Below are 27,713 nucleotides of genomic sequence, written 5' to 3' on the forward strand. Positions count from 1 at the left end.
ATATAATTTTTCTATTATTAAAATTATGTAAAAACATAGAGATATCATATAGTTCACAAATGAGTGTTAAAATTTTAGATAGAGTTCCTCTATATTTCTGGATCATATACATTTTACATTTTATTTTAATAAAGTACAAAAAAAAATAAAACGGTACCAATTTTTAATAAAGCCCCTGAATGGTTTGCAAATATCCCCAAAGCTGTACATTTTAAAAATCTGGGTATATTGGAGAATTAGTAAATAATTTGAAAAAGGGTATATCATACTGCTACCAGCTAACAGCAGGCATGATAGGAGTACAGAAAGCAGCCCCAAACAATTCTGTACTTTATGTAATAAAAATAAAATAATTATGTTAAGAAAAAATTATTTAGGAGATATTTTGTCATAAAGAACCAATTTGAATACTAAAATACTTTATTTCTTACCAAAATTTTTATGGAATTGTATAAAGCCCATGGTTCAACATAAGATAGTCATCAATGGAGATAAAAAGTGGCATGGGATTAGAACATAGGAGAACTAATATAATTATTCATAAAATAATTAGGCAATCTCAATTATAAAAAATAGGCAATCTCAAAAAAAAAAAAAAAAAAGGCAATTTCAATTATACTAAACATGAAGGAAGCTTTAAAGAAATCAAACTAGATTCCTATTGCTGGGAAAATGTTCTCATGCCCTAAGGAGAAAAATCTGCCCTATATTCATGTATTAGAAAGTTAAAGATTTAATACAAAATGTAAACTACTAGTTTTTGCTTGACTTTCCCAGTTTTCTTTACCCAAATATTCCAGATTTTGACTTTACTATCTTGTTTTCCTTAGGTATGAAGCCTCTGTTCTTTAGGCCAAGTACAATATTATAAAGTAATGCAATCCGGAGGGCACTGGAGAATAGCTGACCAATGAAAGTGCTCCATAAACAATGTGTTTAATAAAAAGAATGTAATATTTAGATTAATTAAAGGAAATATGAACTAAAGAAGATCAAGTAAGAAATTTGTTGAAATTCAAATGAAGATACCTCTTGGGTCTTTGTATTATCCTCCTCTTTTTCTCTAGCCTGGTACCATCTCCAAAGAGGAAAAACCGGGCTTAAAGCACATCTTAGGATGGCTCAAAATCTCATCCTCATTGGTAGCTCCACATGAGTCACTCAAACCAAAACTCAAGCACTCTCCAGATAACTATGGCTATATTTGTTTGTCCAGAGGTAGCATTGTCCATGGAGGAACGTTCAGTAGGCAACATGGTGTAACTCTTAATTATTTCTTATTCTATCTGTCCTTAAATTACCTGAATATTTTAATTTTCTATTTAGTGACTATTTGGTATTTCTTTCATTTGAATAGCTACCCATCTTTTGGAAAAACAACAAGAACAAACTGAAAACAGGAATGTCTTCACGGGAAACCAACCAGTTGCTGTTTGCCCGAGGCCATGAGAGAATATGGAGTTGAAATGACTCTCCCTCTGTTTGCAGACCTCTCTTTGCAGCCTAGCATTATAGTCTCCTCTCTAATGAGATGTACATCTTTTCACTTACACTCACAACAACTTCCACTCCACTCTGCTGGCTCCTTGAGTAGGGTAGAGGAACACTCACTCAAGATCCAATCACTCAGCACCGACAGGGACAGCACCATTAGGCTGCCACTTCACTCAAGCACACAGCTCCATGAGAGGCTTTGGTCCCAGGAAATATTTACCCGTGGCTGAGTTGTTGTCACATTGGACTATTTTGATAATGACCAAATAATATTAAAGACTATTATTCTATTGCTAAATTAGGGGCCTTGGAAAGTCAATATCGTATTTCTTACAGGTTAAATTAATCCTGTTTACTTGACATAGTGAAAAAATAACCTAACTTCATTATTTTAAAATGTATTGTTATTTGGCAAAAATAACATTACCTTGCATATTACTGATCTACAATTTGCTTTTACCACTTAGTATGTTTCGGACATCTTCATGTCAGTATGCGTTTCATTCTCCTAATATTTTCCTACTATTTTATTGTTCACATATATCTTAATTTATTTATAACAAATTAATTACTGTTGGAAGTTCACATTGGTTTTAGCTTTTAATGAAACTCCTCGTAGTTTAGCTAGTGTTTTTATGCATTTGTAGAAATTAATCAAATTCCTAAAACTGGAGTTTCTGCATAAAAAAGAATGCACATTTTAAACTTTGACAGGTTTTACATTATCTCCTTCTAGAAACGTACTCATTTACACACTTGCACACTCACATGCACACATGGTTAGCGTACACATAAAACGAATCTTGACAACACATACCAACACCCACCTGCCCGTTACAAAAACTTTTGTGTGTAAAGTGGGGTTGCAGGGGAATTTAAGTTTTATAAACAGAAAAATGTTTTGCTCACTATTTGCAAATCTCTTCACTCCCTCATTCAACATGTATGCATTCTACAAGGCATCTGTTATCCATCCACTCAATGCAAAGTGTGGTGATAGGGGCTTTGGGAAGGTACATGGTAATAGAGAATTCGGTCTTGTTTGGCCAGGGTAAACACTACAAAGCCATGCCTAGTACACAATCACAGTGCAATATAAAAACAAGTACAGGAATGCCCTACATGTACAGACATTATAAGTGACTGAGGTGAAAACTCTATGAACTCTTTCCTCTGGAGATTGTTCTCTGGTTGAAGTACAAAATGTCTCTATTTCATTTTATTGTTCTTTGTATTATACAGAATATGGCATCTAACATAATTTCAATCTTAGGGGGTAAAACCAAAACAATCTGAAGAAAGTAAATTTCATAAAGCAAAATTTCTATGACTAGAAATAGATATTAAAGGCATATTTATAAATACATAAATGTAAATTGCCTGGGTGCCTTCTCTGTCTCTGTGGATAGTTAGCATATATTTTCTTAAAGGCCGCACATTTCTTGAATCTAGATCCAAATCATATGGCAAGTGGGTTGGAAACACCAGGCACGCATGTCAGGGGCTAATGCACCAGGCTACCCTGGCACACTGTCAGGCCGACTGCTGGACTGCTGCTTGGCATAGCTACAAGCCTCCCCTGCTGGCAGCTCGTGTTCCAGGCTCCTGGCTGGGCCTTGCCATTTGCCCTGTATCGTTTGGGGCAGGGAGGCAGGCAGGAAGACACAACTGGGGATAGCTGAGCAATGAGGGGCTGCTGTGACCACAGCTGGTGTCGACAACCTGGCACACAACCCACCCTCCCCCTTCCTCCTCACTGAACACTGCAAACAAAGGTTGCAGGTAGTAAGCTCCAATATGTTATAGACACATTCTAGTATAGTTTGTTTATTCTGTTACTAAGTGGTTTGTGGTTTTCAATTTAAATTTTAATTATCCCTCTGTTATGGGGAAAACAAGATATTTCCATCACCCGTTTTCCCCAAGGACAATAGTACACATTCTCATAGACACACTTTTAAGACACATCAAAGTGCTTCTAAATGTAGGCAAAGAGAAACAAGTTCAGAATAAAAAGAGCTGTTTAACTATAAACAGCAGTTACCTATCTTATTATTTTAAAGAGCCATTTCTCAGCAAGGCAAAGGGGTTTTGAAGGTTGTGTTTATGGAAAAACACACACACATATATTCTCTATTCTCTTTTTTCCTTGCTGGGAATATTTATTCAAAGTGAACAAACAATTTTAAAATTCAGAAGATAAACAGAGAAAATCTAATGTGCACAAAATAAACAGATTCTGCTCTTTTGCTCCTTCAAGAGCCGAGTACTTCACCCTAATTTTTCTTCTCCTTCTAACCTCATCTAGATTCCCAGCTGAAGGAGCCAGTAGCCTAATTCTGCTCAGTTCTAATGCAACATGAGAACAAATTCAGAATATCTCTCTCTGTACTGGTCTTGCCTGGGACTGCAGAACCCAAAGTCGTTATTCTACTCCAGAGGTAATACTGTGATCAGCCCTAACACCACTCGCCAGCCCTACTGTCAGCTTCTTGGAGAAGCATCTTTACCTCCTGTCAAGTAGTGACCTAAAAAAGTTTAATCCGGTTAACATTTTCAAGGTCAGAGTGGGTACAATGCTATCTATTTTGGCCTAAGAGAACAGGGAAATTGCTTGCTCTAAGTAGATTTCTGTTTGTCCCTGTTCCATCCCCCATCCTCTTGGTCCCTCTAGATGTATTAAAGGCTCACATGGAGCTTGTGGTCTTTTCTACCTAATCTCAAAGCTTTAACTCCTGCCCTCAAAACAGGGACCCACTCTGCTCAATTTTTATATTGAATGATAAGCAAAGCAAAACTTTCCAACCTAAGAAGCAATGAAACTCTAAACTAGGAATTTATTGACATTCCCCAAACTGACATTATTCAGTGATCAAAATAAAATGCATACATAAAATCCTGGCCAATTTGCATACCCCATTCTTACACACACAAAAAAAGCTAACTATTTTTAACCTATGACTATGACATGCATTTGTTTTTAATAACGTCTCAGTTTTATACAACCACACATTCAAGGTCTTTATCATTCAAGGTACATGAAGGTTGTGCATTTAATCTTTAGCATGGTTGTAGAAGATATGATTCACAGAGTAGAGAATAGATAAAAATAAGCATGCAGCAGCATGGTGCCGAATCATCAGAACTCACCATCTTATCAACAAATAGAAGTCATTCTTCTTTCTTGAGCAAAGCAGTTTCATATAAGGTAAATAGCTTTCAGTCAGAATAGCCTAACATGCAATATGCATCTTTTTGACATGTATATTCTAATACTACTTTAGACCGGTAAGATTAAAGGAAGAAAAATCTCAGGGTTGTGTGTTGACAACAAACACAGGTCGAATCTACATTTTGTCCATTTTTCATCTCCCAGAATTTGGCTCAGTGTGTGTATGTTTGTACATTACTGGATATTATTAAATGATCAACCTCTAGTGACCTTCAAGTACTGTTTTCTGAAGTTTTATAAAGAGAAATAATTCAGGGAATTTTTACTTTTTTAGGTCAAACATGGAAAGTCACATCATGCTTTGGAGATACTGTCTTTTGTTTTCAGAGACCAGGGCGTAGCAGAATGTGTTTCTAATAGATTTAGGAGACTGGGTTCTAGGTATGTGACCTTGAGAAGGCTACTTAACTACTCTAGTTTTAGTTTCCCTGTCTTGTATAGGAAGAATTTGGGTCAGACGGTTTTTAAAATTATACCTAGCTCTAATATGATATCATCCATAAATTATTATTCTTTTGTTAACATAGAAAGTAGATGGGTGATGAGGGAGACCTTCAGTGGCCCATGCCTTTGGCACTGGACTGAGCTTCCCTCTGTGGGTCTCTGCTGAGCACACTTGTATGGCTGAAAGCCCTGTTTCCCATAGCTCTCTGGCCCCTTCCATTCACAAATCTTGTTTCAATGAGGCCATAGTAGCCTTTCACCTTTCAGGGCGTCATGCTGTCGCAAAGTTTCCGTTCTCACTTAAATATTAACTTCCACTTTCTGAGATGGAAAACTGAACTGAAGCTCTTGGGAAAATTGACCAAGTAGAAAACTTGAATTTTCAAATAGTCACTGTTCTATTCATATTTACCAGTTTGTATGTGTGGAAGAAAGAACTTGGATTTTTAGAGTAGACTGCCTTTGATTAAAACTCCAACTCTGCTACTAATCTAGCTGTTGGGCCTCTTTGAAATTCATCTCTGAAATATGTTCTCATCTATAAAATGGGCAAAATACCTACATGGATGTTATTGTAGACAAAAAGCAATTATTTACAAGTGCTCAAAAAATACTCTTCTTCCTCCCTCTACTTCAGCATCAGCTTATTTTGGAGAGTATTGACAATGACACTGAAAATTATCAACTACAAGAACTCTACAGAATCCATTTCTCAGCGTAATATTGTTTAGTGAGGATCCATGTTCTGAAATGACGAGATGTGAAAGAAACTGCCTCATTTCCTTTGAAGATATTGTTACACCAGTTTACACTGATCAGTTTTGTTTTGGCTTGTACTTTTGAGGAAATAGGCTACTTTCTTAAGTTTGACCTCTGTCTGCCTCTGTGACCCGATTCCCCTCTCTTCTGCATCTCCTAGCCTCCACAACTTCAAAGAAGGCATACAAACTCCTAGGCCAAAGGACGAAATCAATTCTGTGGGTGTCAAATTAGTGATGCATGTGAAAACTCTTTGAAAAGGATGAGGATCTATGCAAACTCAAGACAGTAAGTAAGGATTAAGTAAGGTACAGTTTCTAAAAAAGTAAATTAATTCTCACTAGATAAAAGGCCAGTGTATAATACCCATGTGCAGTTCAACTATGCCATTTTGTGAGGCATATGAGGGAGGATATAGGAAAGCTCACGAAGGGACAGTCAGGAGACCTGTGTCCTAAATGGAACTTTCCTCTTTACTCTCAAGCTGGGCTGTGTAAGAAAGTATAACATAGCATCACAAACACTGGTGCTAGCTTTCTAATTCACTAAGTGCGTGAGCTTGGACAAGTTGCTTATCTTCTCAATTTCTCATTATAAAAATAGGGATGATACTAGCTCACAGAGTTGTGGAGAGCATTAAAGAAGAAAATAAATGTAAAGATCTTGGCTCAAAGTTTTAGTCAGAGAACATGTTCAAAGAATAATGAATGATTATTATTAATATTACTTGTGAAAGAGAAGGTTGGATTAGATGATCTAAGTTCTTTTTCTCCTTTAAAATTAGACACCTTTCCCCCTATTTTCTAACAAAATACTCCTTGCAGAGTTTGGCACTCCCTGAGCTCAGAGTTTTGGGAGCCTGGCCAGATTTAATAGGAAGAATGCTCAGATTGGGCAGTTGTAAAAACAAAAGCTATCCCATCTTTACAAATCCAGTTAGCGTAGCCAATATTCAAGGGAATCTACATGTGTTACTCCATCTTTAGTTTATACTTACAAATACAGAGAACCATCTCAGATAATAAAAGTAAGTGCTGAATATTTTTGCAAGCTATTATAGCATTTTGAAAGAATACTGTAAACACTTACAAGATGTGACTCTATGGTAATGAAACACATTTTCTTGTGTGGCGCAAAGGCTCATTAGCTCAGAGCCATGCTCTGTGCTGTTCTACAGAAGTTGCATATGACATTTCTCACTAATGGCTCATGCTGTCACTAAATATTTGTTTCTAACTCCCTCAGTTTTTGGGAATGTGGACATCCACTTGTGTGTAAATTAATAGCTCTGCAGAATTTAAATGAGGTATCCAGAAAAGCCCTTTTGTTTTCTGAATCCAGTAAGGAAAAAAAAGGCCCTCTTTCTAATGATATATTTGACCAGAGTTGTTGTTTCCAAATGTATAAGAAAATACTTATTTTATTGGAAAGAATGCTTTATATGATTCTCAGTAAATAAAACTGGGGCTTTGTTTTTAATGATCTTACTGTTTACATTAAACTGTGAGTCTCAGCTAGGGAGAAGAGTAGGTGTGCATACTTACTTTCTTCATCAAGAAGATTTTCAGCAGCTGATAGTAGCCTCATCCTATCTTCTGGGTTTTTAATGTTTAATTCAATGAGATGACTCTCTTTTATATCCTTTAAATCTTCTAGGGTCTCGTAACCATTGAGCAAAAGTGTTGAGGTGTATTCCTGTGGGGAAGAAAAGATATGTATAATATAAGCTAGCCAGATTCAAATATTTTATTTTTAGTTCTCTTTAGATTTAAAAATAAAGTGTAGGAATGCATGGAAACCAAAGGTGCCAACAGAACTTTTGCTTAACTTTATTTTATTTGTACTAGTTTTCCACATATGAACTTGGGGGCATTTAAACAGTATGTTTGTTGTACAGTTCTCACCTTCTGGAAGGACAAATGTAAAGAAGAAATGACTACCTTAAGCTATACAATGCTAAATCATGGATCAATTAAATAGCTGGATCATTCATCCCATTTGGCAATTTTTCACTTCTCAAATAGTGAAATTGACAAAGCTAGTATGTTATTAAGTCTATCAATAAAATGCCTCTAATACAGTATATTATAATAATATTTCTGGATCTATATCTTTTCTTGTTTGCTTGGTTGCAAAATCATCTACCCTCACTGACTTCTTGGAGTAGGTTAAAAAATGAATTTGAAACAGACCCAATTTATATAAAAAAGTATACTTAGTATTTTGGTTGAAAGGCATTATAGAAACCTAAGGAATCTCAGACTTTCTATTTATTTAAAAGCTTTCATTAAGCATGAAAGCACTGTGGTTGGGAAAAGTATTGTTTCCGTTTCTTATCATGTATATTTTGCCCATCATTTGCATCAATATAAATTAGTTTAAAATTCATAGGCTTCTGATTTCAAAGTCTGTTATGTTATTTATGTTAACTTCTGTTCTCTCTAACAATAGAAAGGCAAAGTGAATTTGAATGCTTTTCAACTTTCTCAGATATTCCTCCCATTTTACTTGATCATACTTTCAATATCCTTATTTTAGTTACTAAAATTGAGTAAGAGGAGGTATAAAAGTTTTAAGTAATCAGAAAGAACTTATTACTAGCCCTTTATTTATTTTTAAAAAAGGGAAAGAAGGAGCAGCAATTCAGCTCTTTTAAAAATGATGTGTCCTAGAAGGAGCACTGAGTTAGAACAGAAAAAAAAAAAAAAATTCCCATCCTGATGTAACTAACTGTGGGTTCTTGAGTAAGGTATTTCACTTCCTTAGACCTTGGTTTTTTCATAGGTCACAGAACAAACAAGTAGCTGAAGCAGGATTCAAACTTGTGCTTCCTCCAAGGAGTACCCCATTTGGGGGACACCAATAGCAATATTGAAAGGCCTATGTAATGTGTCTACAGACAAGAATGCAACTAGATAATTCAGGAAAAACAGTTAAGGAAAGATTAATTGGCTATTGTCTTGATGAATTTTGAAAACTATCAAAGTACTGCTGTGTTAATTTTAGAAATGGATTGCAAAACAGTAAATTGAGTGAGGTTAGGCATATTGTATGTACATGCCATTTAACAACATAGATATTTCATAAAAATTTTTCTCATGTAACAAGAAGATAATTGGATTTTAAATATAGACAACACAGTTTTCTTAACACAATCATTATGAGGGCTTAATGATCACTGTTTCCTAACAAATTACTTTAAAAACAATTTAGTTATCTTCTCTTGACTTGCTTTTGATCTCTGCTCTATAGAAAATACAATTTTCTTTTCGTTTCTCCTTTCAATTCTCTGAATCTTTACCTTCACTCTTTACATTCTCTTTATCATTCTCATTACATGTTTTCTCTGGGTCTTTTATTCTCCCAAGTATATTTCATTTTTCACTGCACTTTCTCAACCTAATCTCTACTGCGACTGCTAAGTACCATTAGAGTTTAGTCCAAAGGATGTTATATCAAGATCTGTCCTCACATAATAAAAGTAATAAAGGGTATATATAAACTGTTTTTGGAAAACAGATTTTCCCTTTCTGTAAGTCATGTATTTTTTAACTACACAAACACTGACCCATTCTCAATTACTCCATCCGTATGCCACCAAAATCAAACGGGCCATAGGTTTGCTAACCTGAAGGTGAATCCTCTCTAAGAACTCCTGCAGAGTCTTAGGTTTTTCCTTTCCACTCCTTCTGTGTGCCTTTATTTTCTTGGGGGCTGCTTCTTCTTCTGAGATGACATCCACATAAATAAATTTGAAGTTTCCCACCTTATTGTTCAACATTCCTGTCCACATCCCCATTGGCGTTTTGCAGATAATGTCTATGATATCTCCTTTCTAAAGACAAAGAAATATACAAATTAGATTTCAGAGAACTCTGGTGTTCATGACAATTGGTAGAAAGAATGGAATCATTGAAAATTAGAATAATGAGGGCATTACACTAAGGGGGTTTAGAGTTAAAAATAAATCTAAGAGGAAATTTCTTTTAAAAGTTTAAGGAAACTATTTACTAGTAATATTGAAGAAAACCCCAACATGCTTGAAGAAAGGCTCCTAAATGTATTTGATGATGTGTTTATGTTTCTGGTATCATATCAACTTATCAACTTATATTTGTAGAGCACCCTATAGTTTACAAAACACTTTTGCATTCATTAAGTCATTTTATGCCCACAACACACCTCTTAGATATATATGCGAGGTGTCATTATTACTCTAAATATTACAGAAAAAGAAATGCAAGCATTAAATAATTTCCCAATAGCTTACAAGAAGTTAGTGGCAGAACCAGAACTCAAGCCTAAGTTGTTTGAACTCAAAGATAATGCTCTTTTTATTTATCCTGTCAAAACAATATATATGTAGCAAAGCTCAAGCTATCATTCCTGGAGGGGGTCCCAAGTAAGGAAGGGGAAGAAAGACAAGTCTATGACTGTGTCTGTGCTTCTAGTTCATCTGAAAAATTCATCTACAGTGTGAAATAAATCCACCTCAAGTATTGTATCCATCTAAAATAATGAAAATGTTCAGAACTTTGTACATAGCAAATATGTAACAAAAGTATATATGCACTAAGGATAAATTAAGCTAATTATCCTAGATTAATTAATAATTCATTACTAATTACTTATTTAACACTTAGATTGAGCTCCACAGCAAACTTTCGATTGAAGTATGAATGAAATGCATTGGGATAGACAAACCAGTTGGTCTGTCTCTTTATTCACATCTAAGACTAAGACTGCAGGAGTTATTGGCAAGAGTAGAAAACTCCACAGGGTATTTTTTTGTAAAGAGAGTTGATTTCTATGCAAATACAGTGTCTACATTTGTGTCATAGTTACTCCTTTGAGACTTACAGCTTTCTACCTCAGAGATGACATTATAGATTCTGATATTTTTGCCATTTTAGGGGTCTACCCTCAAACAAAGCATTAAGTCTGCTACTAAAAATATTTTTTTCTGCTGCTCTGTGAATGTGTTTTCTTCCATCTAAAACATGGATTTTATTTGTAACAGTAGAATTCAATGTGACTAAAAGATCTGGTCTTTCCAATTTATGATAGTCTGCCCTTCAGACCCTATGAGCTGTTCGCCTAGTTTTTCCTGTCTTTAACTATAGGGAATCAAATCCTAGGCTAGATGGGATCAGCTAAGCAGACCTAGAAAATCCCCAGAAGCTCTGGGGGAAGTTTCAAAGTATGGCAGTCCTATGCTACAGCCTTCTTATTATCCTTTAAACTTGTTAAAAAATATACATTACAGGTAAGCCCACAGATCACAAGCAAAAATCCAATTTCATTTCGGATAAGACCCTGGATGGTGAACAACAGCATTCAATACCCAGTGAGTCTGTGGGATTCCTTATTGTGTCCTACTCGAGCTCCACAAATGTCCCCTTAGGCAGCACAAACGGTGGTGCAACCTTTGTGTTGTGAAGCCCTCACAGCAAAAGAAAATGAACAAAGAGGATAAGAATAAAAAAAGGGAATTCAGGAGGGAATATCACTGAGAGAAAGTTGTCAGGTTACTCATGCCATTTGCAAGTATTGACTTAAGTATTGAAGTTGCCTGGCCAAGTCAGGTTCCCAAAGCGTTTGCTCTGCTGGGCTCTTGCCTGATATTTCCATTTTCTCTCCCTCTCCTTGGCTTCAGGTAGAACTGGGCACCTCCAGGAACTTGTGAGGATTTGGGTTTTCAGAAAAATGTAGACAATTCCTTCTTCCCGAATAAGCTCAGATTCTATATTATGCACATAATGCAACTTTTGCAAAGAGCCTCAAAACACTGATCCCCCTACCCTACCTCTCATGTTTTATCTGAACTCCTGCCGTAGTGCACCAGTCCCCGGTTCTCCTATTGGGAAGAACGCGCTCACCCCCTAGTTCCCCATACTTGCACTTCCTGAAAATGATCATACACCCAGCCCTAGACAAACCATACAGAATGCCGATATGATGTGCACACACCTTGATTTTGAGGGAGTCAGTGTCATAAGGGCTCGGTGTGAAACTGGTATGTACGCGGGCACGGCCACAGAATGGTCCGGAGTAGGGGCCATCATCGTCGAGTCGAAAGCTGTCCCGGTTACTTGTACCGTCTGAACAGCTTGTTATTCCACCTGATAAAGGCAAAGCAGAGGTTAATAGTTCTCACTGAAGGTTCATAACATTCTGAACCATCACCTGGACATAACAACTAAGCAGGAATAATGCCGAAGCACTGGATGCCAGCCTCCTGAGGCGGCTCTAAGTGACCGATCCCTGTTTCTGCCTCCCAGTCGTTTTCCACCAGGGACTTCTGTCCTCTGAGCCATTTCTGATCTTTTTCCAGTCAACCTGACTATTCTTTCCTCTACCACCAACCCAAACACTCTTACTTCAGTCTCTATCATCTGATCCAGTAGCACAGTGCTTTGAGCATTGGATACTTGCTAAAGAGGCAGACAGTATAGACTTGATTCCCTGTACAAGCCAGATAATTAATTTTGTACATGTAAACAAAGGCAGGAACCTATAGCGACAGTTTGATCTTTGTGTGCTATTGATCAGGAATGGTCAAAGCATAAGACCACAAGCTTCCCTACAACTTATCACAATGTAGCAAAAATAGTGTCTCAGACTTCCTGTTGTGTACCAAAAGCCATTTTGAGGCAACATCTCTGTGTATAAAAGGTAGCATTTTTGCTCGTTGCGTGAGCATCAGGGAAAGAGGAAGTGTGTTCCAATGTCTGTACTCCTAAACTGTTCAAAATTGTTCTAAACTGGGCTTTTTAAACTGCTCCAAATCCTTGCTCTCTGGTCCTCTTCCTTTCTGATTTTGAACCTCAAGGGGGGAAAAAAAAAGATTCCATTTTTCCTGCCTGCCTGGGGGCAAGAATGGCTCCCAGTGGAAGTAACTCTGAGTCTCCCTCCTGCTCTCACTTGTCACCTCACTTTTTCCTTCAGGGTGGCCTTTCAGTGCTCTGCTTCATGAGGGAACAGCCCCAGTATCTCTGCCATTCTTTCAAATAAGTATAGAAATAAGAGAAAGATCCTTAGCGAGTCTCCATTTTTTTTTTTTAAATATGGACTGGTGTAAAAGAAAGGTGAGTTGCATCTAGTCACAGAAATTAAGTTGTTTATGATAACAGCTAAGTAGACCCCCATCTCCTCACACCCTCCCTTCCATGACCATTCCAGTCCCTGGCTTTTCACGGTGTATTCAAGTTATAAAATTCTACCCATATTTGGCATTACACATTTGAATTTTAAAACTTCCAGCAGAAATGAATATTAATGAAATCTGAATTTCACACATGCAAAAATATATCCCTCAAATGCTTCTGTATTAGCTTTTTCTTCACAAAATAACTGTTCTACAGCCAGTAGGAAAGTAGGAATAAAATTCAGGATATTTGCAGCATCTGGTCTTTGTGATCCATCTTCAAATAACAGAAGCAGTTGATTTTAAATGAAATGGAAAATAAACTTTGCAAAAAACATTTAAAAGCCCTGAAAAGATTAGAGGGATGAGTAACAGTGTGCATATAAAAAAATTATAAGGCACCCTGTAGTATTAGTAGTTTCATTCAAATATTGTAGCAGGACATGTGACTGAAGCCTGAGTGACTTCTTTGGTAGAAACAATGTTTTTAGAAAATTCTTATTGAACACATGCTGATTCCTTTTTGTCACTAATTGATGATATTCCTACTATTTAGTATTTACATGTTACTTCACTCTTTACCGGCTAATGCTGAATGGAAACCTAAAATGTAAACGTTAGAACTGATGCAGATGTCCTGCTCTTTTCAGAATATTTCAGGAAAAAAAGGAAAGGAAAGGAAGGAAAACGTGACAGAGGGCAGGACAGGGAAGGAATAAAGAAAAAATGAAAAAATGAAAGAAAACAAAAGAAAGAAAGAAAAAAGGAAGAAAGAAAGGAAGGAAGGGAAGGAGGGAGGAGGTAGGGAGAGAGGGAAGGAAGAAAGGAAGGAAGAGAAAAGGAAAGGAAGGAGTATGTGGAGGGGGGAAGAAAGGGAATGAAAAAGAGAAAACAGGATTTTAGTTTCCTGAATACTTCAAGTCATTTAAAAAATTTGGACTCAAAATAATATTAGTTCTCCCCAGCACACTTTATTGTAGGGATTCTGATTTAATCGTGCAATATGATCTTTTTGAGGCATATCCCCAAGAGCCTTGCTGACCACAGTGCTAAAAGTTTCAAAATAATCCATAATTCTAATATATTACGTATTATTTTAGACAATAACATTGCTATAGATTCAATACATCCTACATTTTCACTATTTCTCTTATCAAGTAGTTGGAACCTTGGTGAAATTTTGACAAACAAGCCCAAGAGAAATAAATCTGTTGTTTTTAATTAACTTAACCCAGATCTCCCATCTAGACTCTTGTCACTTATTTTATAGCTTTACTTGATGAGCTCCGCGCACTGTAGAGACTGTCCATGGAGTCACTGGCTTTGAGGGAGCTCTTCTCTATATGGGTTCCAATCGTGGGATCACTGTTCCGATAAGGGAAGGCATCCTCTCCATCTTCCCCATCCTTCAGAAAATCATATCAGAGGTTAAATGCAAAGAACTGATTTCCTTGGAGACTTTCACTGTGTGCATTGATTTAACAAACAAGACATATTTTAGCAATAAAATACTTAGGAATACATCAGCATAAAATATGAGTGTCATGAATCTTTAGCTCAATTTCAAGCATAACATTTTATGGTATAGTGGGAAAAATTCTTTAGATGAAACAGCCCACATTTTGGAATTTAACTGAAATTATAAAGTTTATTTTTGTAGTTAGGATGAATATCGTATCAAGACTATTTAATCAGAAATGCTAGATTTATTAACATCTGTGCTTTATCTGTTAAAGCACTTTTATTTCTTCATGTTCTCCTTATCATCTATTTACCACCGTTACTAATCCTTTGAGATCTGATATTACAAGTTTAAACTCTGCATAGTTGCTTCGTGTCAGTTATTTGCACCCTACCAGACCACTAGATATGAATAAAACATACACACTTTGCAATTCTAAAGCAAAGCTTATCTAAGAAGCTTTACAAATCTCATATGGTGCTTGCCACCTAGTCAAGTGAAAAGCACATCTTGCATAAAATTAGGAAAGACAGACAATTTCAAAAGAAATTACATCTGCTTGAAAACATCTCAAATGTTTCCCATGTTTAGATAGTTTCAACAAAGCCTATGAATTTCTTAATATTCATCAAAATATGATTCAATATTCCTCATTTTTGAGCATTTCTAAACATTGGTAAAACTTCAGACTATACATATGATATATGCTCAGTTTGATTCTCTGCTTTTATCCATTCTTTTATTCATTTGTTCAGTCATTCGACACAAGTTTGTAGAACACCTTCTAAGTACCTGGCATTGTTTTGGGAACTGGAGATATCATGGGAAACAATATACAGGGTCCTATCTTTAATGAGGTACATCTTAGTTTGTCAGGCTGTGTGTGTGTGTGTGTGTGTGTGTGTGTTTGTAGTGTTTGGGGAGGTTTGTGTAAACAAAGTGAGCAAGACAATTTCAGAGAATAATAAGTGCTATGAAGGAAATAAAACTGGGTGATGTGAGAGGATTAGCTACTCGGATTAGGGTTGAAGGAAGGTTGACTGATTTAGAGGGAATAGCCTCCAAAGACCTCCTCCATAAGGTAATAGAGTCTCTGAATTCTTGACCTGAATGATAAGAAGATGTGACTTATATGAAGATTTGGAGACAGTTTTCCAAGCAAAAGAAATAGCAAGAACAAAATAACTAAACTCAGAGTTAGCTTGGGTTATGCAGGGGAAAACAACAGGGCCAGGGTAGCTGGAGCTCAGTGAGAGCAAGGAGAGTATTAGGATGTGAGCTCAGAGAAGTAGACTGGAGCCAGCTCAGGAAGGGCTTTATAGACCACTTGCAGTAACCATGGAAATGTGCACTCAGATCTCTTGCTGCGGGACCCTTCTTTACTGACAGCCCCAACTACTAGCCTTCTGTATCCATCACTGTGTTTGCAAGGAAGCCACATCCCAATGACTTAAGCAGTGGGGCTACCATTTGAGTCCATTCTGGTGGGATGTGGGGCTTCTCTAATGGAAACTTTTGGTTCAAGGACTTCCCATCAATCTGGCCAAAGTTTTCTTAGAACAGTGTTGAAGCCTGAGACTTGAATGATCCTCCTTCTTTCTTCCTCTCCTTTTACAGGTGTCAAACTTGCACTGTAGTCTGAAGGATTTCCTTGCTCATTTTTTCTTTCTCTTCTTTCTCCTTCACAGGCATTTTCTCCGGTAAGTCTTTGGTGTGTCTATTCCCTTCTTGGGGGTCTACTTCTCAGAGGACTGGAATGAACACATCATAGTAAGGGAATGCATTTTGGTACTGTAAAATTTTAACCAAGGGAGTGATGTGTTCTGAATCTGACTTTTCAAAGATCTTTCTGGCTTTCATGTGGAGAATCGCTTTTATGGAGGAAAGAGTGGAAGAAAGGAAACCAATTAGGTAATCTAGGCAAGAGAGTTTGTTTATTTAGTCTAAAGCAGGAATAATTTACATGGAGAAGTTAAAGGTTTTAGATATACTTTGGAGTTAGTACCAAGAGGATATGCTGATGAATTGGTGTGAAAAGTGAGAGAAAGAAGGAATTTTGAGTGATTTGTAGGCTTTCTTCTCTCTCTCTGTCTCTCTCCCCCCTCTCCTTTCTTTCCAGCATCTACAGTTATGACAGTGTTGTCTATTTCTACTTGGAAGACTGGACAAGAAACAAACTTTCTGTAGAGCTTAGAGAATCAATCATTCAGTTGTAGATATATTAGGTTCTAGTTATCCATTATGCATCTAAGTGATAATATCAAATAAGCAATTGGTTGTATAAGTATAACAGATAAGTAAAGAGATCATATGGGACTTCCCTGGTGGTGCAGCGGTTAGGAATCCGCCTGGCAGTGCAGGGGACACGGGTTCGAGCCCTGGTCCAGGAAGATCCCACATGCCGCGGAGCAACTAAGCCTGTGCTCCACAACTACTGAAGCCCGCGGGCCTAGAGCCTATGCTCCGCAACAAGAGAAGCCACCTTAATGAGAAGCCTGCGCACCGCAACAAAGAGTAGCCCCCGCTCAACGTAACTAGAGGAAGCCCACGCACAGCAACGAAGACCCAACACTGCCAAAGATAAATAAATAAAATAAATAAATTAAAAAAAAAGAGAGAGATCATAGCTAGAGATGTAATTGTGAAAAAGTCATGAGACAAGATGAGATCACTTAGGAAGAGAGAGTAAACTGAGTAGAACATCTAGGAACAAGCCTCAGGAAGACTCAATATTTAGAAGGACAGGAAAGAAAGCAGAGCTAAGAAAGGAAACTTTGAGAAAGAAGGAAAGCCAGAAGAATGCCCAAAGAAACCAAGAAAAAAGAATGTTTCATATGTAATGAAATCATCATTTGCATCAAGTACAGCTGAACAGTCATGTAAGAAGAAAGAAAAGTGACCATTCGATTTGGCAATGTAGAGGTTAATACTGATGGTGACAACTGTTTTAATGGAGTACTGGGGACAGATCCTATTGAAGTGCGTTAAAAAGAAAATAGGTATAAGACATATAGATCAATGGAATAGAATTGAGAGTCCATAAATAAATCCATATATTTATGATCCATATATTTCTGACCATATATTTATGATCAATTGATTTTTTCAGCAAGGATGTCAAGACAATACAATGGAGAAATAATTGTCTTTTCAACAAGTAGTGTTGGGACAATTGAATATCCACATTCAAATGAATGAAGTTGGACTCCTACCACACACCATGTAGAAAAATTAATGGATCATACACCAAAATTTAAGAGCTACAGCTATAAAACTCTTAGAAGAAAACATTGGAGTAAATCTTTGTAACCCTAGATTAAGCAATGGTTTAAATACAATACTAAAAACACAACTGATGAAAGAAAAAATAAATTGGACTACATCAAAATTATAGCCATTTTTTCTGTAATGATAACATCAAGAAAATGAAAATACTATCTGCGAACGGGAGAAAATATATCATATCGCAAATCGTATATCTCATAAAGGATCTGTATCCATAAGATATTTTTTAAAAAAGCTTAAGAGCAACAATAAAAAGACAACCCAATTAAAAAGCAGGTAAAAGATTTGTATAAACACTTTTTGAAAGAAGATATGCAAATGGCCACATGAAAAGATTCTCAACATCATTAGTCATCAGGGAAGTGCAAATTAAAACTATAATGAGAATCCATTTCACACCCATTTTGATGGCTAGCATCAAAAAAACAGACAATAACAAGTGTTAGCAAGCATGTGGAGAAATTGGAACTCTCACACATTGCTAGTGGGAACGTAAAACGATGCAACTTCTTTGGGAAATAGTTTGCCAGTTTCTCAAAGTATCAGACAGAGTTACCATATAACCAAGAGAAATGAAAGAATACTTCCACATAAAAACTTGAACACAGATATTCATATTCATATTTTAAATCATGCTGAATCATTCATTCAGCATGATTTAAAATAATCCCAAAGTGGAAACAACCCAAATGTTCATCAACTGATGAAAGGATGAATAAAATGAGGCTTATCTATAAAATGGAATATCATTTGGTAATGAAAAGAAGTGAAATACTACTGTTTGTTACAACATAAATGACATATGTTCTTCACATACTACATGTGTGACCTTTCTAAGCCTCAATTTCTTCTATTAGAATGTGATAATGCTTTCTTACACCCAACTTCTGGGCACAGTTATTGAGGGAGAAAATAGACTGAAGGCCTTCATAAACTGCCAAGTATTTCTAAACTACCTAGAAAAAAATTAACAGAAAAACACAAGTGATTAACAGAGGACACTTACCTTTTCTTCAGAAAGGGCTTTGATATACTTTTTACCCACTTTTTTCTTCATTGTCCAGGAAATAGCTCTCATTTTTTTACCTAAACTTCCTCCATTATTTGAAGTTTTGTTTTGTTCTCCACTTTCATTTATGCATTCCCCTTCATGTACCTAGTTAGAATTATTTACAAAAAACAAAATAATAAAGCAATAAAAAACATTGTCATTTGTCCACACTCCCTCTTCTTCTCTCTTTTCTCTACTTCAACTTTCTTTATCTTCACTGTAAAATCACAAACTAAAATAAATAAGAAAGTATATTAGTTTATTACTATCTGTGTTAATTTACCATTGCCTAAGTTTCAAAAAAGAGTACTATAAATATTTTTAATTTCAGGTTTTCCTATCTTCCTTTACAAAAGCTTTGAAGAAACTATCTAAACATATTTTTAACTTCAACATTTTTCTGTGCTGTTCTCTTTCATAGCCTGAATCACAATTTTATTTAGATATTTATTTATGGGTTTTGTTGTTGTTTTAAAGTCTGTCTCCTCCTAGACTCTAGGCTTCATGAAGTAAGGATTTTCACCTGTATTGTAACAGTACTTTCTGAGTGCCTAAGGGAGATCCTGTCATAGACTAGATGCTCAATACACATTTACTGAATGAATGAATGATGGTTTGCTAAAAAATGTGCAAACTACTTTATCAGGTTCACTAAATTGTTTCACACATTGCTAGGCCACCATTACTAGTCAATGAATTTGAATGAGCCTGAGCAACTTTTATAGGTTAACTCTAGAATTATAAACTTAATAACAGTAAATATATCTACGTATGATTATGGAAAGTTGAAGGTTATACAATATGGGAGTTTGAGATTGACATATACACACGGCTATATTTAAAATAGATAACCAACAAGGACCTACTGTATAGCACAGGGAACTCTACTCATTACTCTGTAATAACCTAAGTGGGAAAAGAATTTGAAAAAGAATATGTATGGAATGGTCACCACTGAGACATTTCAATGTGTACAGAAGTATGAGAGTGCAAATGAGCAGCCTATGCTCTCCTTAACTAATTTCCAATTAAGCCATGTAATCATTTCCTAAATTAAAGCAATTACAACTTACATAAAATTTAACATATATGTTGTTTTATAGTGGAAATGCTCAGAAAATCTGGGATTGTCTGTGTTACTTTAAACTGTAAATCTCTTCTTAAGTTGACGTTCTGCCTTCCCAAACATCTGTTAGGTTTCTTAGATGGCTTTTTACTCTTAATGTCCAGCATGGTACTAGATACTAAATAATTGTTTGTTCATTTATCACAAAAATGTATGCAAGGTTATGATTTTTAAATATATTTCTTTTTCTTACTGTAATTTGCAAAAATTATACTGGCTTCATAATTTTTCATAATGTGTTTGTATAACACTCATTAAAATGGAATAGAATACTAACCCCAGTTGAATCATCTGGTTTTGATACGGAATTATTCCGAAAACGGTCAAAATTCCCAAAACTGCTGCTGCGCTATAATATAGGAAAGAAAAAGGAAAGGAAATTTAGGATTTGTGACTTTCACTGATAAAACTGCTAAATATATTAGATTATGGTTCAGTAAGCATCAGTCTCTTGCAAATACAGGATTAAAAAATCTCTTCTCTCTGGAATATCTAAAGGCGCTGAAGGTGTAACTATTATTAACATTGTAATATTTACAGTTCATAAAATGTCTTCATATGTTTATGTTACAGTGTTAAGCACCTTGGAGAAAAATCTATTAAATTATTTTTAATTTATAGTGTTACTTTTGCTCTTGAGAATGGCATGTATTACTAAACAACAAACCAACTAATAAAAAAACAACAAAACAAGCATTTGAGTAGATCCACAATTGTGCCTCATAAAGATCATATTTATCAAAACATAAAAATGAACACAAATGCATTTCCTGTTGCTAACTTCTGATAATTTGAAACTCTCTACTAGATGTCAGAATGAGAAGGCACATACACAGACCTATTAATAAATTGAAAAGAGCATTTAGGTGTTCAGAGGTTGGGAGGAAAATGACTTTTTCCACATTTAACATGGAATTACAATGAGACCCCTGGGTCAGTTTCATTCACTGGTTTTGAGAAAAAGCTCAGTATGTTAACACAAGACTTATTCTCTTGGATACTTTTTGCCTACAAGGCTAAATTTTTATTCTTATGTAACTCATTCTAGGCAGGTAATTATAAACAATTCCTGATATACTGCAAAGTAAATGATTCTCCTAAACACATTTTCAAAAATCTTTAGAGTCTTTGAGTCACAAAATTGATATTTTCTCACTATTTAATTTTATACATTGTTTGGGATGGTGGATATCGGATGTTACAGACTTTATATACCCACAAATCCCAAGAATATGTTCTATCTTAAGAACTTTATCTCATTTCAAGCTTATAATATTTTCAAAATAAGCTGGTGGTACTGAAAAATAACCTGGTAATTTGAAAAGTTAAAAATGGGAGTCAGTAATCTATAAAACTTTGTATTGTCCTTTAAAAGTCACAGACCATTTTAGTTCAAGTCAGCTTCAAAGGCTCTTAGTCTTTACAAGCATTTTTATTCTCATGTCTCCCTACTAGTGATCTTTAAAACTCCTTGTTTCCCTTTTAAATCAGTTGAAATAAAAAGATCCTGACATGTGACATGGGGTTAGCTTGATAGACAGTGTGATACAGAACGTCGCCCCAAGGATGACGGCTGTGTTAGACACAAAAAATGCCTTTTGCTGACTTGCTACCCCTGATGAAGAAGCCCTTCAGCTTGTGGCGAGAGAAGAGAAAAAGAAGGACTGAAACTGAGAACCACTCTGGTTCTCACGCAGGGCTTACTAACTTAGAGTGATTTCCCAGAGCATTAATCACATCTACTTGCCTAGTAGGCATTTCTGCCAGGCCATAATTGCCCAGAAATCACAAAAGGGAATTGAGCGTATTCTTGTGCTGCTTATAAACAATCTGAACACAGGGAAATCTGTTACTCTTTTATATACTTGAAACATTCTTATGGCCTATTGGAGCCTGTGCTTAGGGCAATTTTGTAGTCTACAACCAGCCTATGTCCTGACTACTAAATATTAATGAGGGTTACAGCATGATATCCACCACTGGATAATCGGTCGTGTTGCCCACGAGGGCACAGAATAGGCTCACTTCAGCATTTCTCTACAGTATATTCTGCCATTAACTAATCAATAGTCACCACCTTTTAAAATTAATTCTCCCCTCACTATGTCAATAAAGAGAAGCAGATTATGGAGTAGTGGTTTTCAGGACTATTACTTTGGGTTTTGTCAGTCATCTCATTATGAATCACTCAACAGCTTTAAGCCAGAGGAGTAAAATATCAGTCTGTGCTAAGACACCCTTTAGAAGCAAATCTAAGTATTTAAAATAACGTTTTTAAAATTTCAGTATTCTCTAGTCAAAAAGTTAGTGACTTTCTGAGATGGTTTCATAATGTATAGGTTATGGCTTAATGAAAAAGGGCTAATGTCTACTCTGAGATATGGACAGTGAACAAATGTGTAATTTCTACTGCTGTTAAGTTTCTAGTGAAAAGGTGAATCATGTGGAGGTAAGCTGGTTTCATAGATGATAGTCCTTTATAAATAAGAATGTATTTCAATATTGATAATTTTGCACTGTATAATTGTAAAGGATTAGGTTTAGCAAATACTATTTTGTGACAGAGCTCCCATCAAGACAGAGTTATTATATAAACAAATAGCTATCGACAAAAGAGTAACTTAAATAAAAATGTAATTGATATTTTAGATAATTCTTTGTTTTTGTTGACATTAGATTATATTTAGTCTTTAACTATAAATCTATACAGTCTTTCCTTATGCAATAGATATGTGTTTGTAAAATGGCACACCTGTGGAAGGTAATTTGGAAAAACTAGCAAAATTACATGTATTTGCCCTTTGACCCAGAAATTTCATTTCTAGACATCTATGTCAGAGATACACTTGAATATAAATTGATTTACTCATCCACATTCAATGTAAATCTTTTATATTATTGAAAAGCTATAAACCCCAATGTTCATCAAGAGAAGACTGATTGAATAATTTATGGTAAATTCAAACAATAGAAGTGTGTGCATCTGCAAAAAAACTGAAATATAACTATCTGCTATGGAATGATCTCCAGGCTATAGTGTATGTGAAAAGAGACAAGTGGAGAAAAGTGTACATAATAGACCGTCTTTTATCTAAGGGTGGAAATACATGTATGTGTCTCAATACAGGCAAAAATATATTTTCCTTCTTAGAGAAATGGGGTAAAAGAAGCAAAGTAAAAGGGACAGAAAACAGACTTCTCTGAATATGCCTTGTTTTGTAAATTTGACTTTAAAACCATGTAACTTTTAAAAATATTTATAAACAAAATTAAATAAAAATAAAAGCAATCCTTAACAATTCCAAATAAAAATAATGAATCTAATTTCATATTAAATTGGTGGCTTAGAGAGAGGAATTATTTTAAACAATTTTAAAAAAAGACAGTAATTTGATGGTTTAAAGGACCAAAAAAATAAAAAAGACAAATTTTAACCTGTTTTCCAATCCCATTTACAATTTCATCCAAAAAAATTACCTAGGAATAAATCTAACTAAGGAGGTAAAAGACATGTACTCAGAAAACTATAAGTCACTCATGAAAGAAATTGAAGATGACACTAACAAATAGAAACATATACCATGCTCATGGATTGGAACAGTTAATATTGTAAAAATGACCACATTACCCAAAGCAATCTATGGATTCAGTGCAATCCCTATCAAAATACCAAAGGCATTTTTCACAGAATTGTATGAATTAACAAATAATTCTAAAATTTGTATAGAAACACAAAAGACCTTCAATAGCCAAAGCAATCTTGAGACAGAAGAACAAAGCTGTAGTTACCATGTTCCCTGATTTGAAACTATACTACACAGCTACAGTAATCAAAACAGTATGGTACTGACACAAAAACAGACACATAGTTTAATGGAACAGAATAGAGAGCCCAGAAATATACCACACTTATATGGTCAATCTACAGCAAAGGAGGCAAGAATACACAATAGAGAAAAGACAGCTTCTTCAACAAATGGTGTTGGAAAACTGGAAAGCTACATGCAAAAGAATCAAACTGGATTACTTTCTCACACCACATAAGAAAATAAACTCAAAATGGATTAAAGACTTAAATGTAAGTCCTGAAACCATAAAACTCCTAGACAAAATCATAGGCAGTACGTTCTTTGACATTGATCTTAGCAATATATTTTTTGGATATGTCTCCTCCTGCAAGGGAAACAAAAGCAAAAATAAATAAATGGGACTACATCAAACTAAAAAGCTTTTGCACAGCAAAGGGAATTATCAACAAAACAAAAAGGCTGCCTACTGAATAGGAGGAGATATTTGCAAATGATGTATCCAAATAGGGATTAATATCGGAAATATACGAAGAATTCATACAACTCAGCATCAAAAAAAGAAAAAAAAAACCCAAAAACCCAACAACCCAATCAAAAAATGGGCAGAGGCCCTGAGTAAACATTTTTCCAGAGAAAACATACAGATGGCCAACAGGCACATGAAAAGATACTCAGCATCACTAATCATCAGGGAAATGCAAATCTAAACCACAATATCACCTCACACCTGTCAAATGACTATTATCAAAAGACAGCAAATAACAAGTGTTGGCCAGGATGGGGAGAAAAGGGAAACTTTGTACACTCTTGGTGGGAATGTAAACTGGTGTAGCCACAATGTAGAACAGTATGGAGGTTCCTCAAATAATTAAAAAATAAAACTACCATACAATCCAGCAATTTCACTCTTGGGTATTAATGCAAAGAAAAAAGCACACTAATTCAAAAAGATACATGCACCTCTTTGTTCATTGCAGCATTATTTACAATAACCAAGATATGGAAGCAACCTAAGTGCACATCAATAAATGAATGGATAAAGAAGATGTGGTATACAAATACACACACACACACACACACACACACACACACACCCCCCACACACAATGGAACAAAAAGGAACAAAATCTTGCCATTTGCAACAACGTGAATGGACCTAGAGGGTATTTTGTTAACTGAAATAAGTCAGACAGAGAAAGACAAATGCTGTATGATTTCACTTGTATGTGGAATCTGAAAAAGGCAAACAAATGAAGAAACGTAATAAACAGAAACAGTCATACATACAGAGAACAAACAGGTGATTGCCAGAGGGGAGGGGTGGGGGGATGAGAGAAATAAGTGAGGAAGATTAAGAGATACAGACATCCAATTGAAAAATAAATGAGTCACAGGTATGAAATTGGGGAATATAGGAATAATAATGTAATATCATTGTATGGTGACAAATGGTAACTAGACAGCATGTTGGTCATTTTGAAATATATAGAAAGATCAAATCATTGTGTTGTACCCCAGGAATTAACATAGTGTTGTAGGTCAATTATACTTCAAAAACAAACTCAGAAAAAGAGATCAGATGGTGGTTACTAGATTCAGGAAGTGGAGAGAGGGGGATTGGATGAAGGTAGTCAAAAGGTACAAACTTCCAGTTGTAAGATAAGTAAGTACTAGGGATGTAATGTACAGCATGATAAATATAATTAATACTGCTGTATGTTATATATGATTGTTAAAAGAGTAAATCCTAAGAGTTCCCATCACAAGGAAAAGATTTTTTTAATTTTTATTTTATCTTATATCTATAAGAGATGATGAATGTTCACTAAACTTAGTGTGATAATAATTTCATGATGGATGTAAGTCAGATCATAATGCGGTGCACGTTAAACTTATATAGTACTGTATGCCAATTATATATCAATACAACTGGAAGGAAAAAAATTTAAATTTTAACCTGTTTTCAGTATTCACACCATTGTTAATGATATCGATATATAAAAATGTGAATGTTGAGAGACAATGAAAATAAGTAATGATGTTAATGACATTTGAAGTCAAAATTCTCAGTCTATATTCTCAAATTTTTCATTTTGTCATACCATAAAGTAGGTAAGCTTTCAAAGACTACTAGGGCCATACCAAAACAACACAAGGGCCATATTGAAAGATTGTCACTAGGGTAAATTGTGTCCAAATATGGGACAATTTTAGTAAAAGGAAGAATAATAACTGAGCTACATTGAAATACATCTAATATATCAAAATTCATGAATTCATAATGATACTAAGAAGAAAAATATCAATTGTTACCTTCGGAAATGTTACAGCCATATTATGAAAACTGGCAAATAAAGGGAAAAACAAACATTTAATCTGTCCTTCTTGTATGAAACATTTTAGAGTAACTAAATATTTAATAAAGGAAAATTGTTCTTTCCATGTATATGTGTGTATATATTCTAGCTAATCAATTAAGTGATGAAATTACAAAAGTACCATTTTGTAAGTCCCTAATGCAATAATGGATCTAGGCAACAATCATCAATTGCTACTCAAATCACAAAAAAGAATGAACCAGAATATGGGCTTCATAACGGAAGCACCTAATATCACCAATGAAATATTCTTAAAAAAAAAAAAACCGCAATCACACCAAGCTTCTGTATCTAACTACCAGATTACAAAAAATACAGAGACAGAGGAGCATATTAAATGACATCAAAAAGATGAAGTCAACCAGAAAATTTTAGGCAATGATAAATTTACAGGACAAATAACCTGGTTTCTTCAACTAATCAACAGAAAGAAATAAAAGAAGAGAGGGAAAGTATAAATTGAGAATCTTTAAGAGTTGTATCAACTAAATAAATACTGTAAAATCCATAGATCTTATTTAGGTATAGATCAAATAAGCCACTGTAGCAAAACACATCCAGGAGACAACTGAGGAAATTTTTAAATAAGTAGCTAAATGATGATATTGAGGAAGTATTGTTATTTTTCATTTGTAATTCAAAATAATCTAGTGAGGGCAGGAAGTATGTGGGCATAAAGAAGAGACACGACTGGATGTTATTTAATGATTAACTGGGTGATGGATATATGGGGTAGATTGCACTACACTCTGAGTTTACATATGCTTGAAATTTTCCATAATAAAATGTTGGGTTAAAAAAAGAACCAAATGTACCTATATAAAAGCTAAAAAATAATTTACAAAGAGTTAATAAGGTGTAGGGCAGGGGGAAGCATATGGGAAAACTGTACCTCCCTCAATCTTGCTGTGATCCTGAAGCTGCTCTTAAAAAAAAAAAAAAAAAAGAGTAAATGGTTGCACAACTTTCTAAGGAACTAATTTTTAAAGATGTCATTAACATTACTTAGGTCATGGTTGTTTAGAGGTATGGACGTATTTAAGGAGAAACTAAAGTTTTGCTTTCTAAATTTATTTTAGTACAACTAACTTTCCGATATAAATGTATTTTACTGGACTACCTTTTGAAGACTATCTGATTGTGTGGTACAGATTACCCTCTTCCACATAGTCTACTTGGCTTCCACAAAAATCGGGCTGAATAAGTGGCATTTGAACTCATTTGTGTGTGTGTGTCCCTACGCAATGCAAAGAACTTAAGAAAGGATTCTTTTCTGTTGGTCACATTTCTTCTCTAGTTTTGTAGAATTCTAATTATTACAGAATGTCTATTCATTATATAAAGCTAGCAGGGTTCTTGGAAATCATATAGTCCTTCTCAATGAGGAAACTGTTATAGGAACCAACACTTGCAAAAAAATGCCCCCCTCCCTTTTTTTCAATTCTCCACCCTGCTGTGCTCTCCGCTATCCCATCCCATAACAAAGTTTTGATCCTGTTTTCCATTTTCAAAGAAACTTGCTATCT

General features: G+C 35.2%; 1 protein-coding gene across 1 annotated transcript in view; it reads right to left on the reverse strand.

Moving 5' to 3' along the window:
- SAMSN1 (SAM domain, SH3 domain and nuclear localization signals 1) overlaps nt 1-27,713 on the reverse strand; it is a 130,509-nt gene that overhangs the window by 3,619 nt on the left and 99,177 nt on the right. Inside the window, 6 exon segments of the mRNA XM_059922226.1 lie at nt 7,474-7,624; nt 9,558-9,764; nt 11,900-12,051; nt 14,353-14,482; nt 18,830-18,979; nt 20,278-20,349. Coding sequence (XP_059778209.1) covers nt 7,474-7,624; nt 9,558-9,764; nt 11,900-12,051; nt 14,353-14,482; nt 18,830-18,979; nt 20,278-20,349 — 862 coding nt within the window.

The sequence above is a fragment of the Balaenoptera ricei genome, chromosome 4 (assembly GCF_028023285.1).
Source record: "Balaenoptera ricei isolate mBalRic1 chromosome 4, mBalRic1.hap2, whole genome shotgun sequence".
NCBI classification, from domain to species: domain Eukaryota; kingdom Metazoa; phylum Chordata; class Mammalia; order Artiodactyla; family Balaenopteridae; genus Balaenoptera; species Balaenoptera ricei.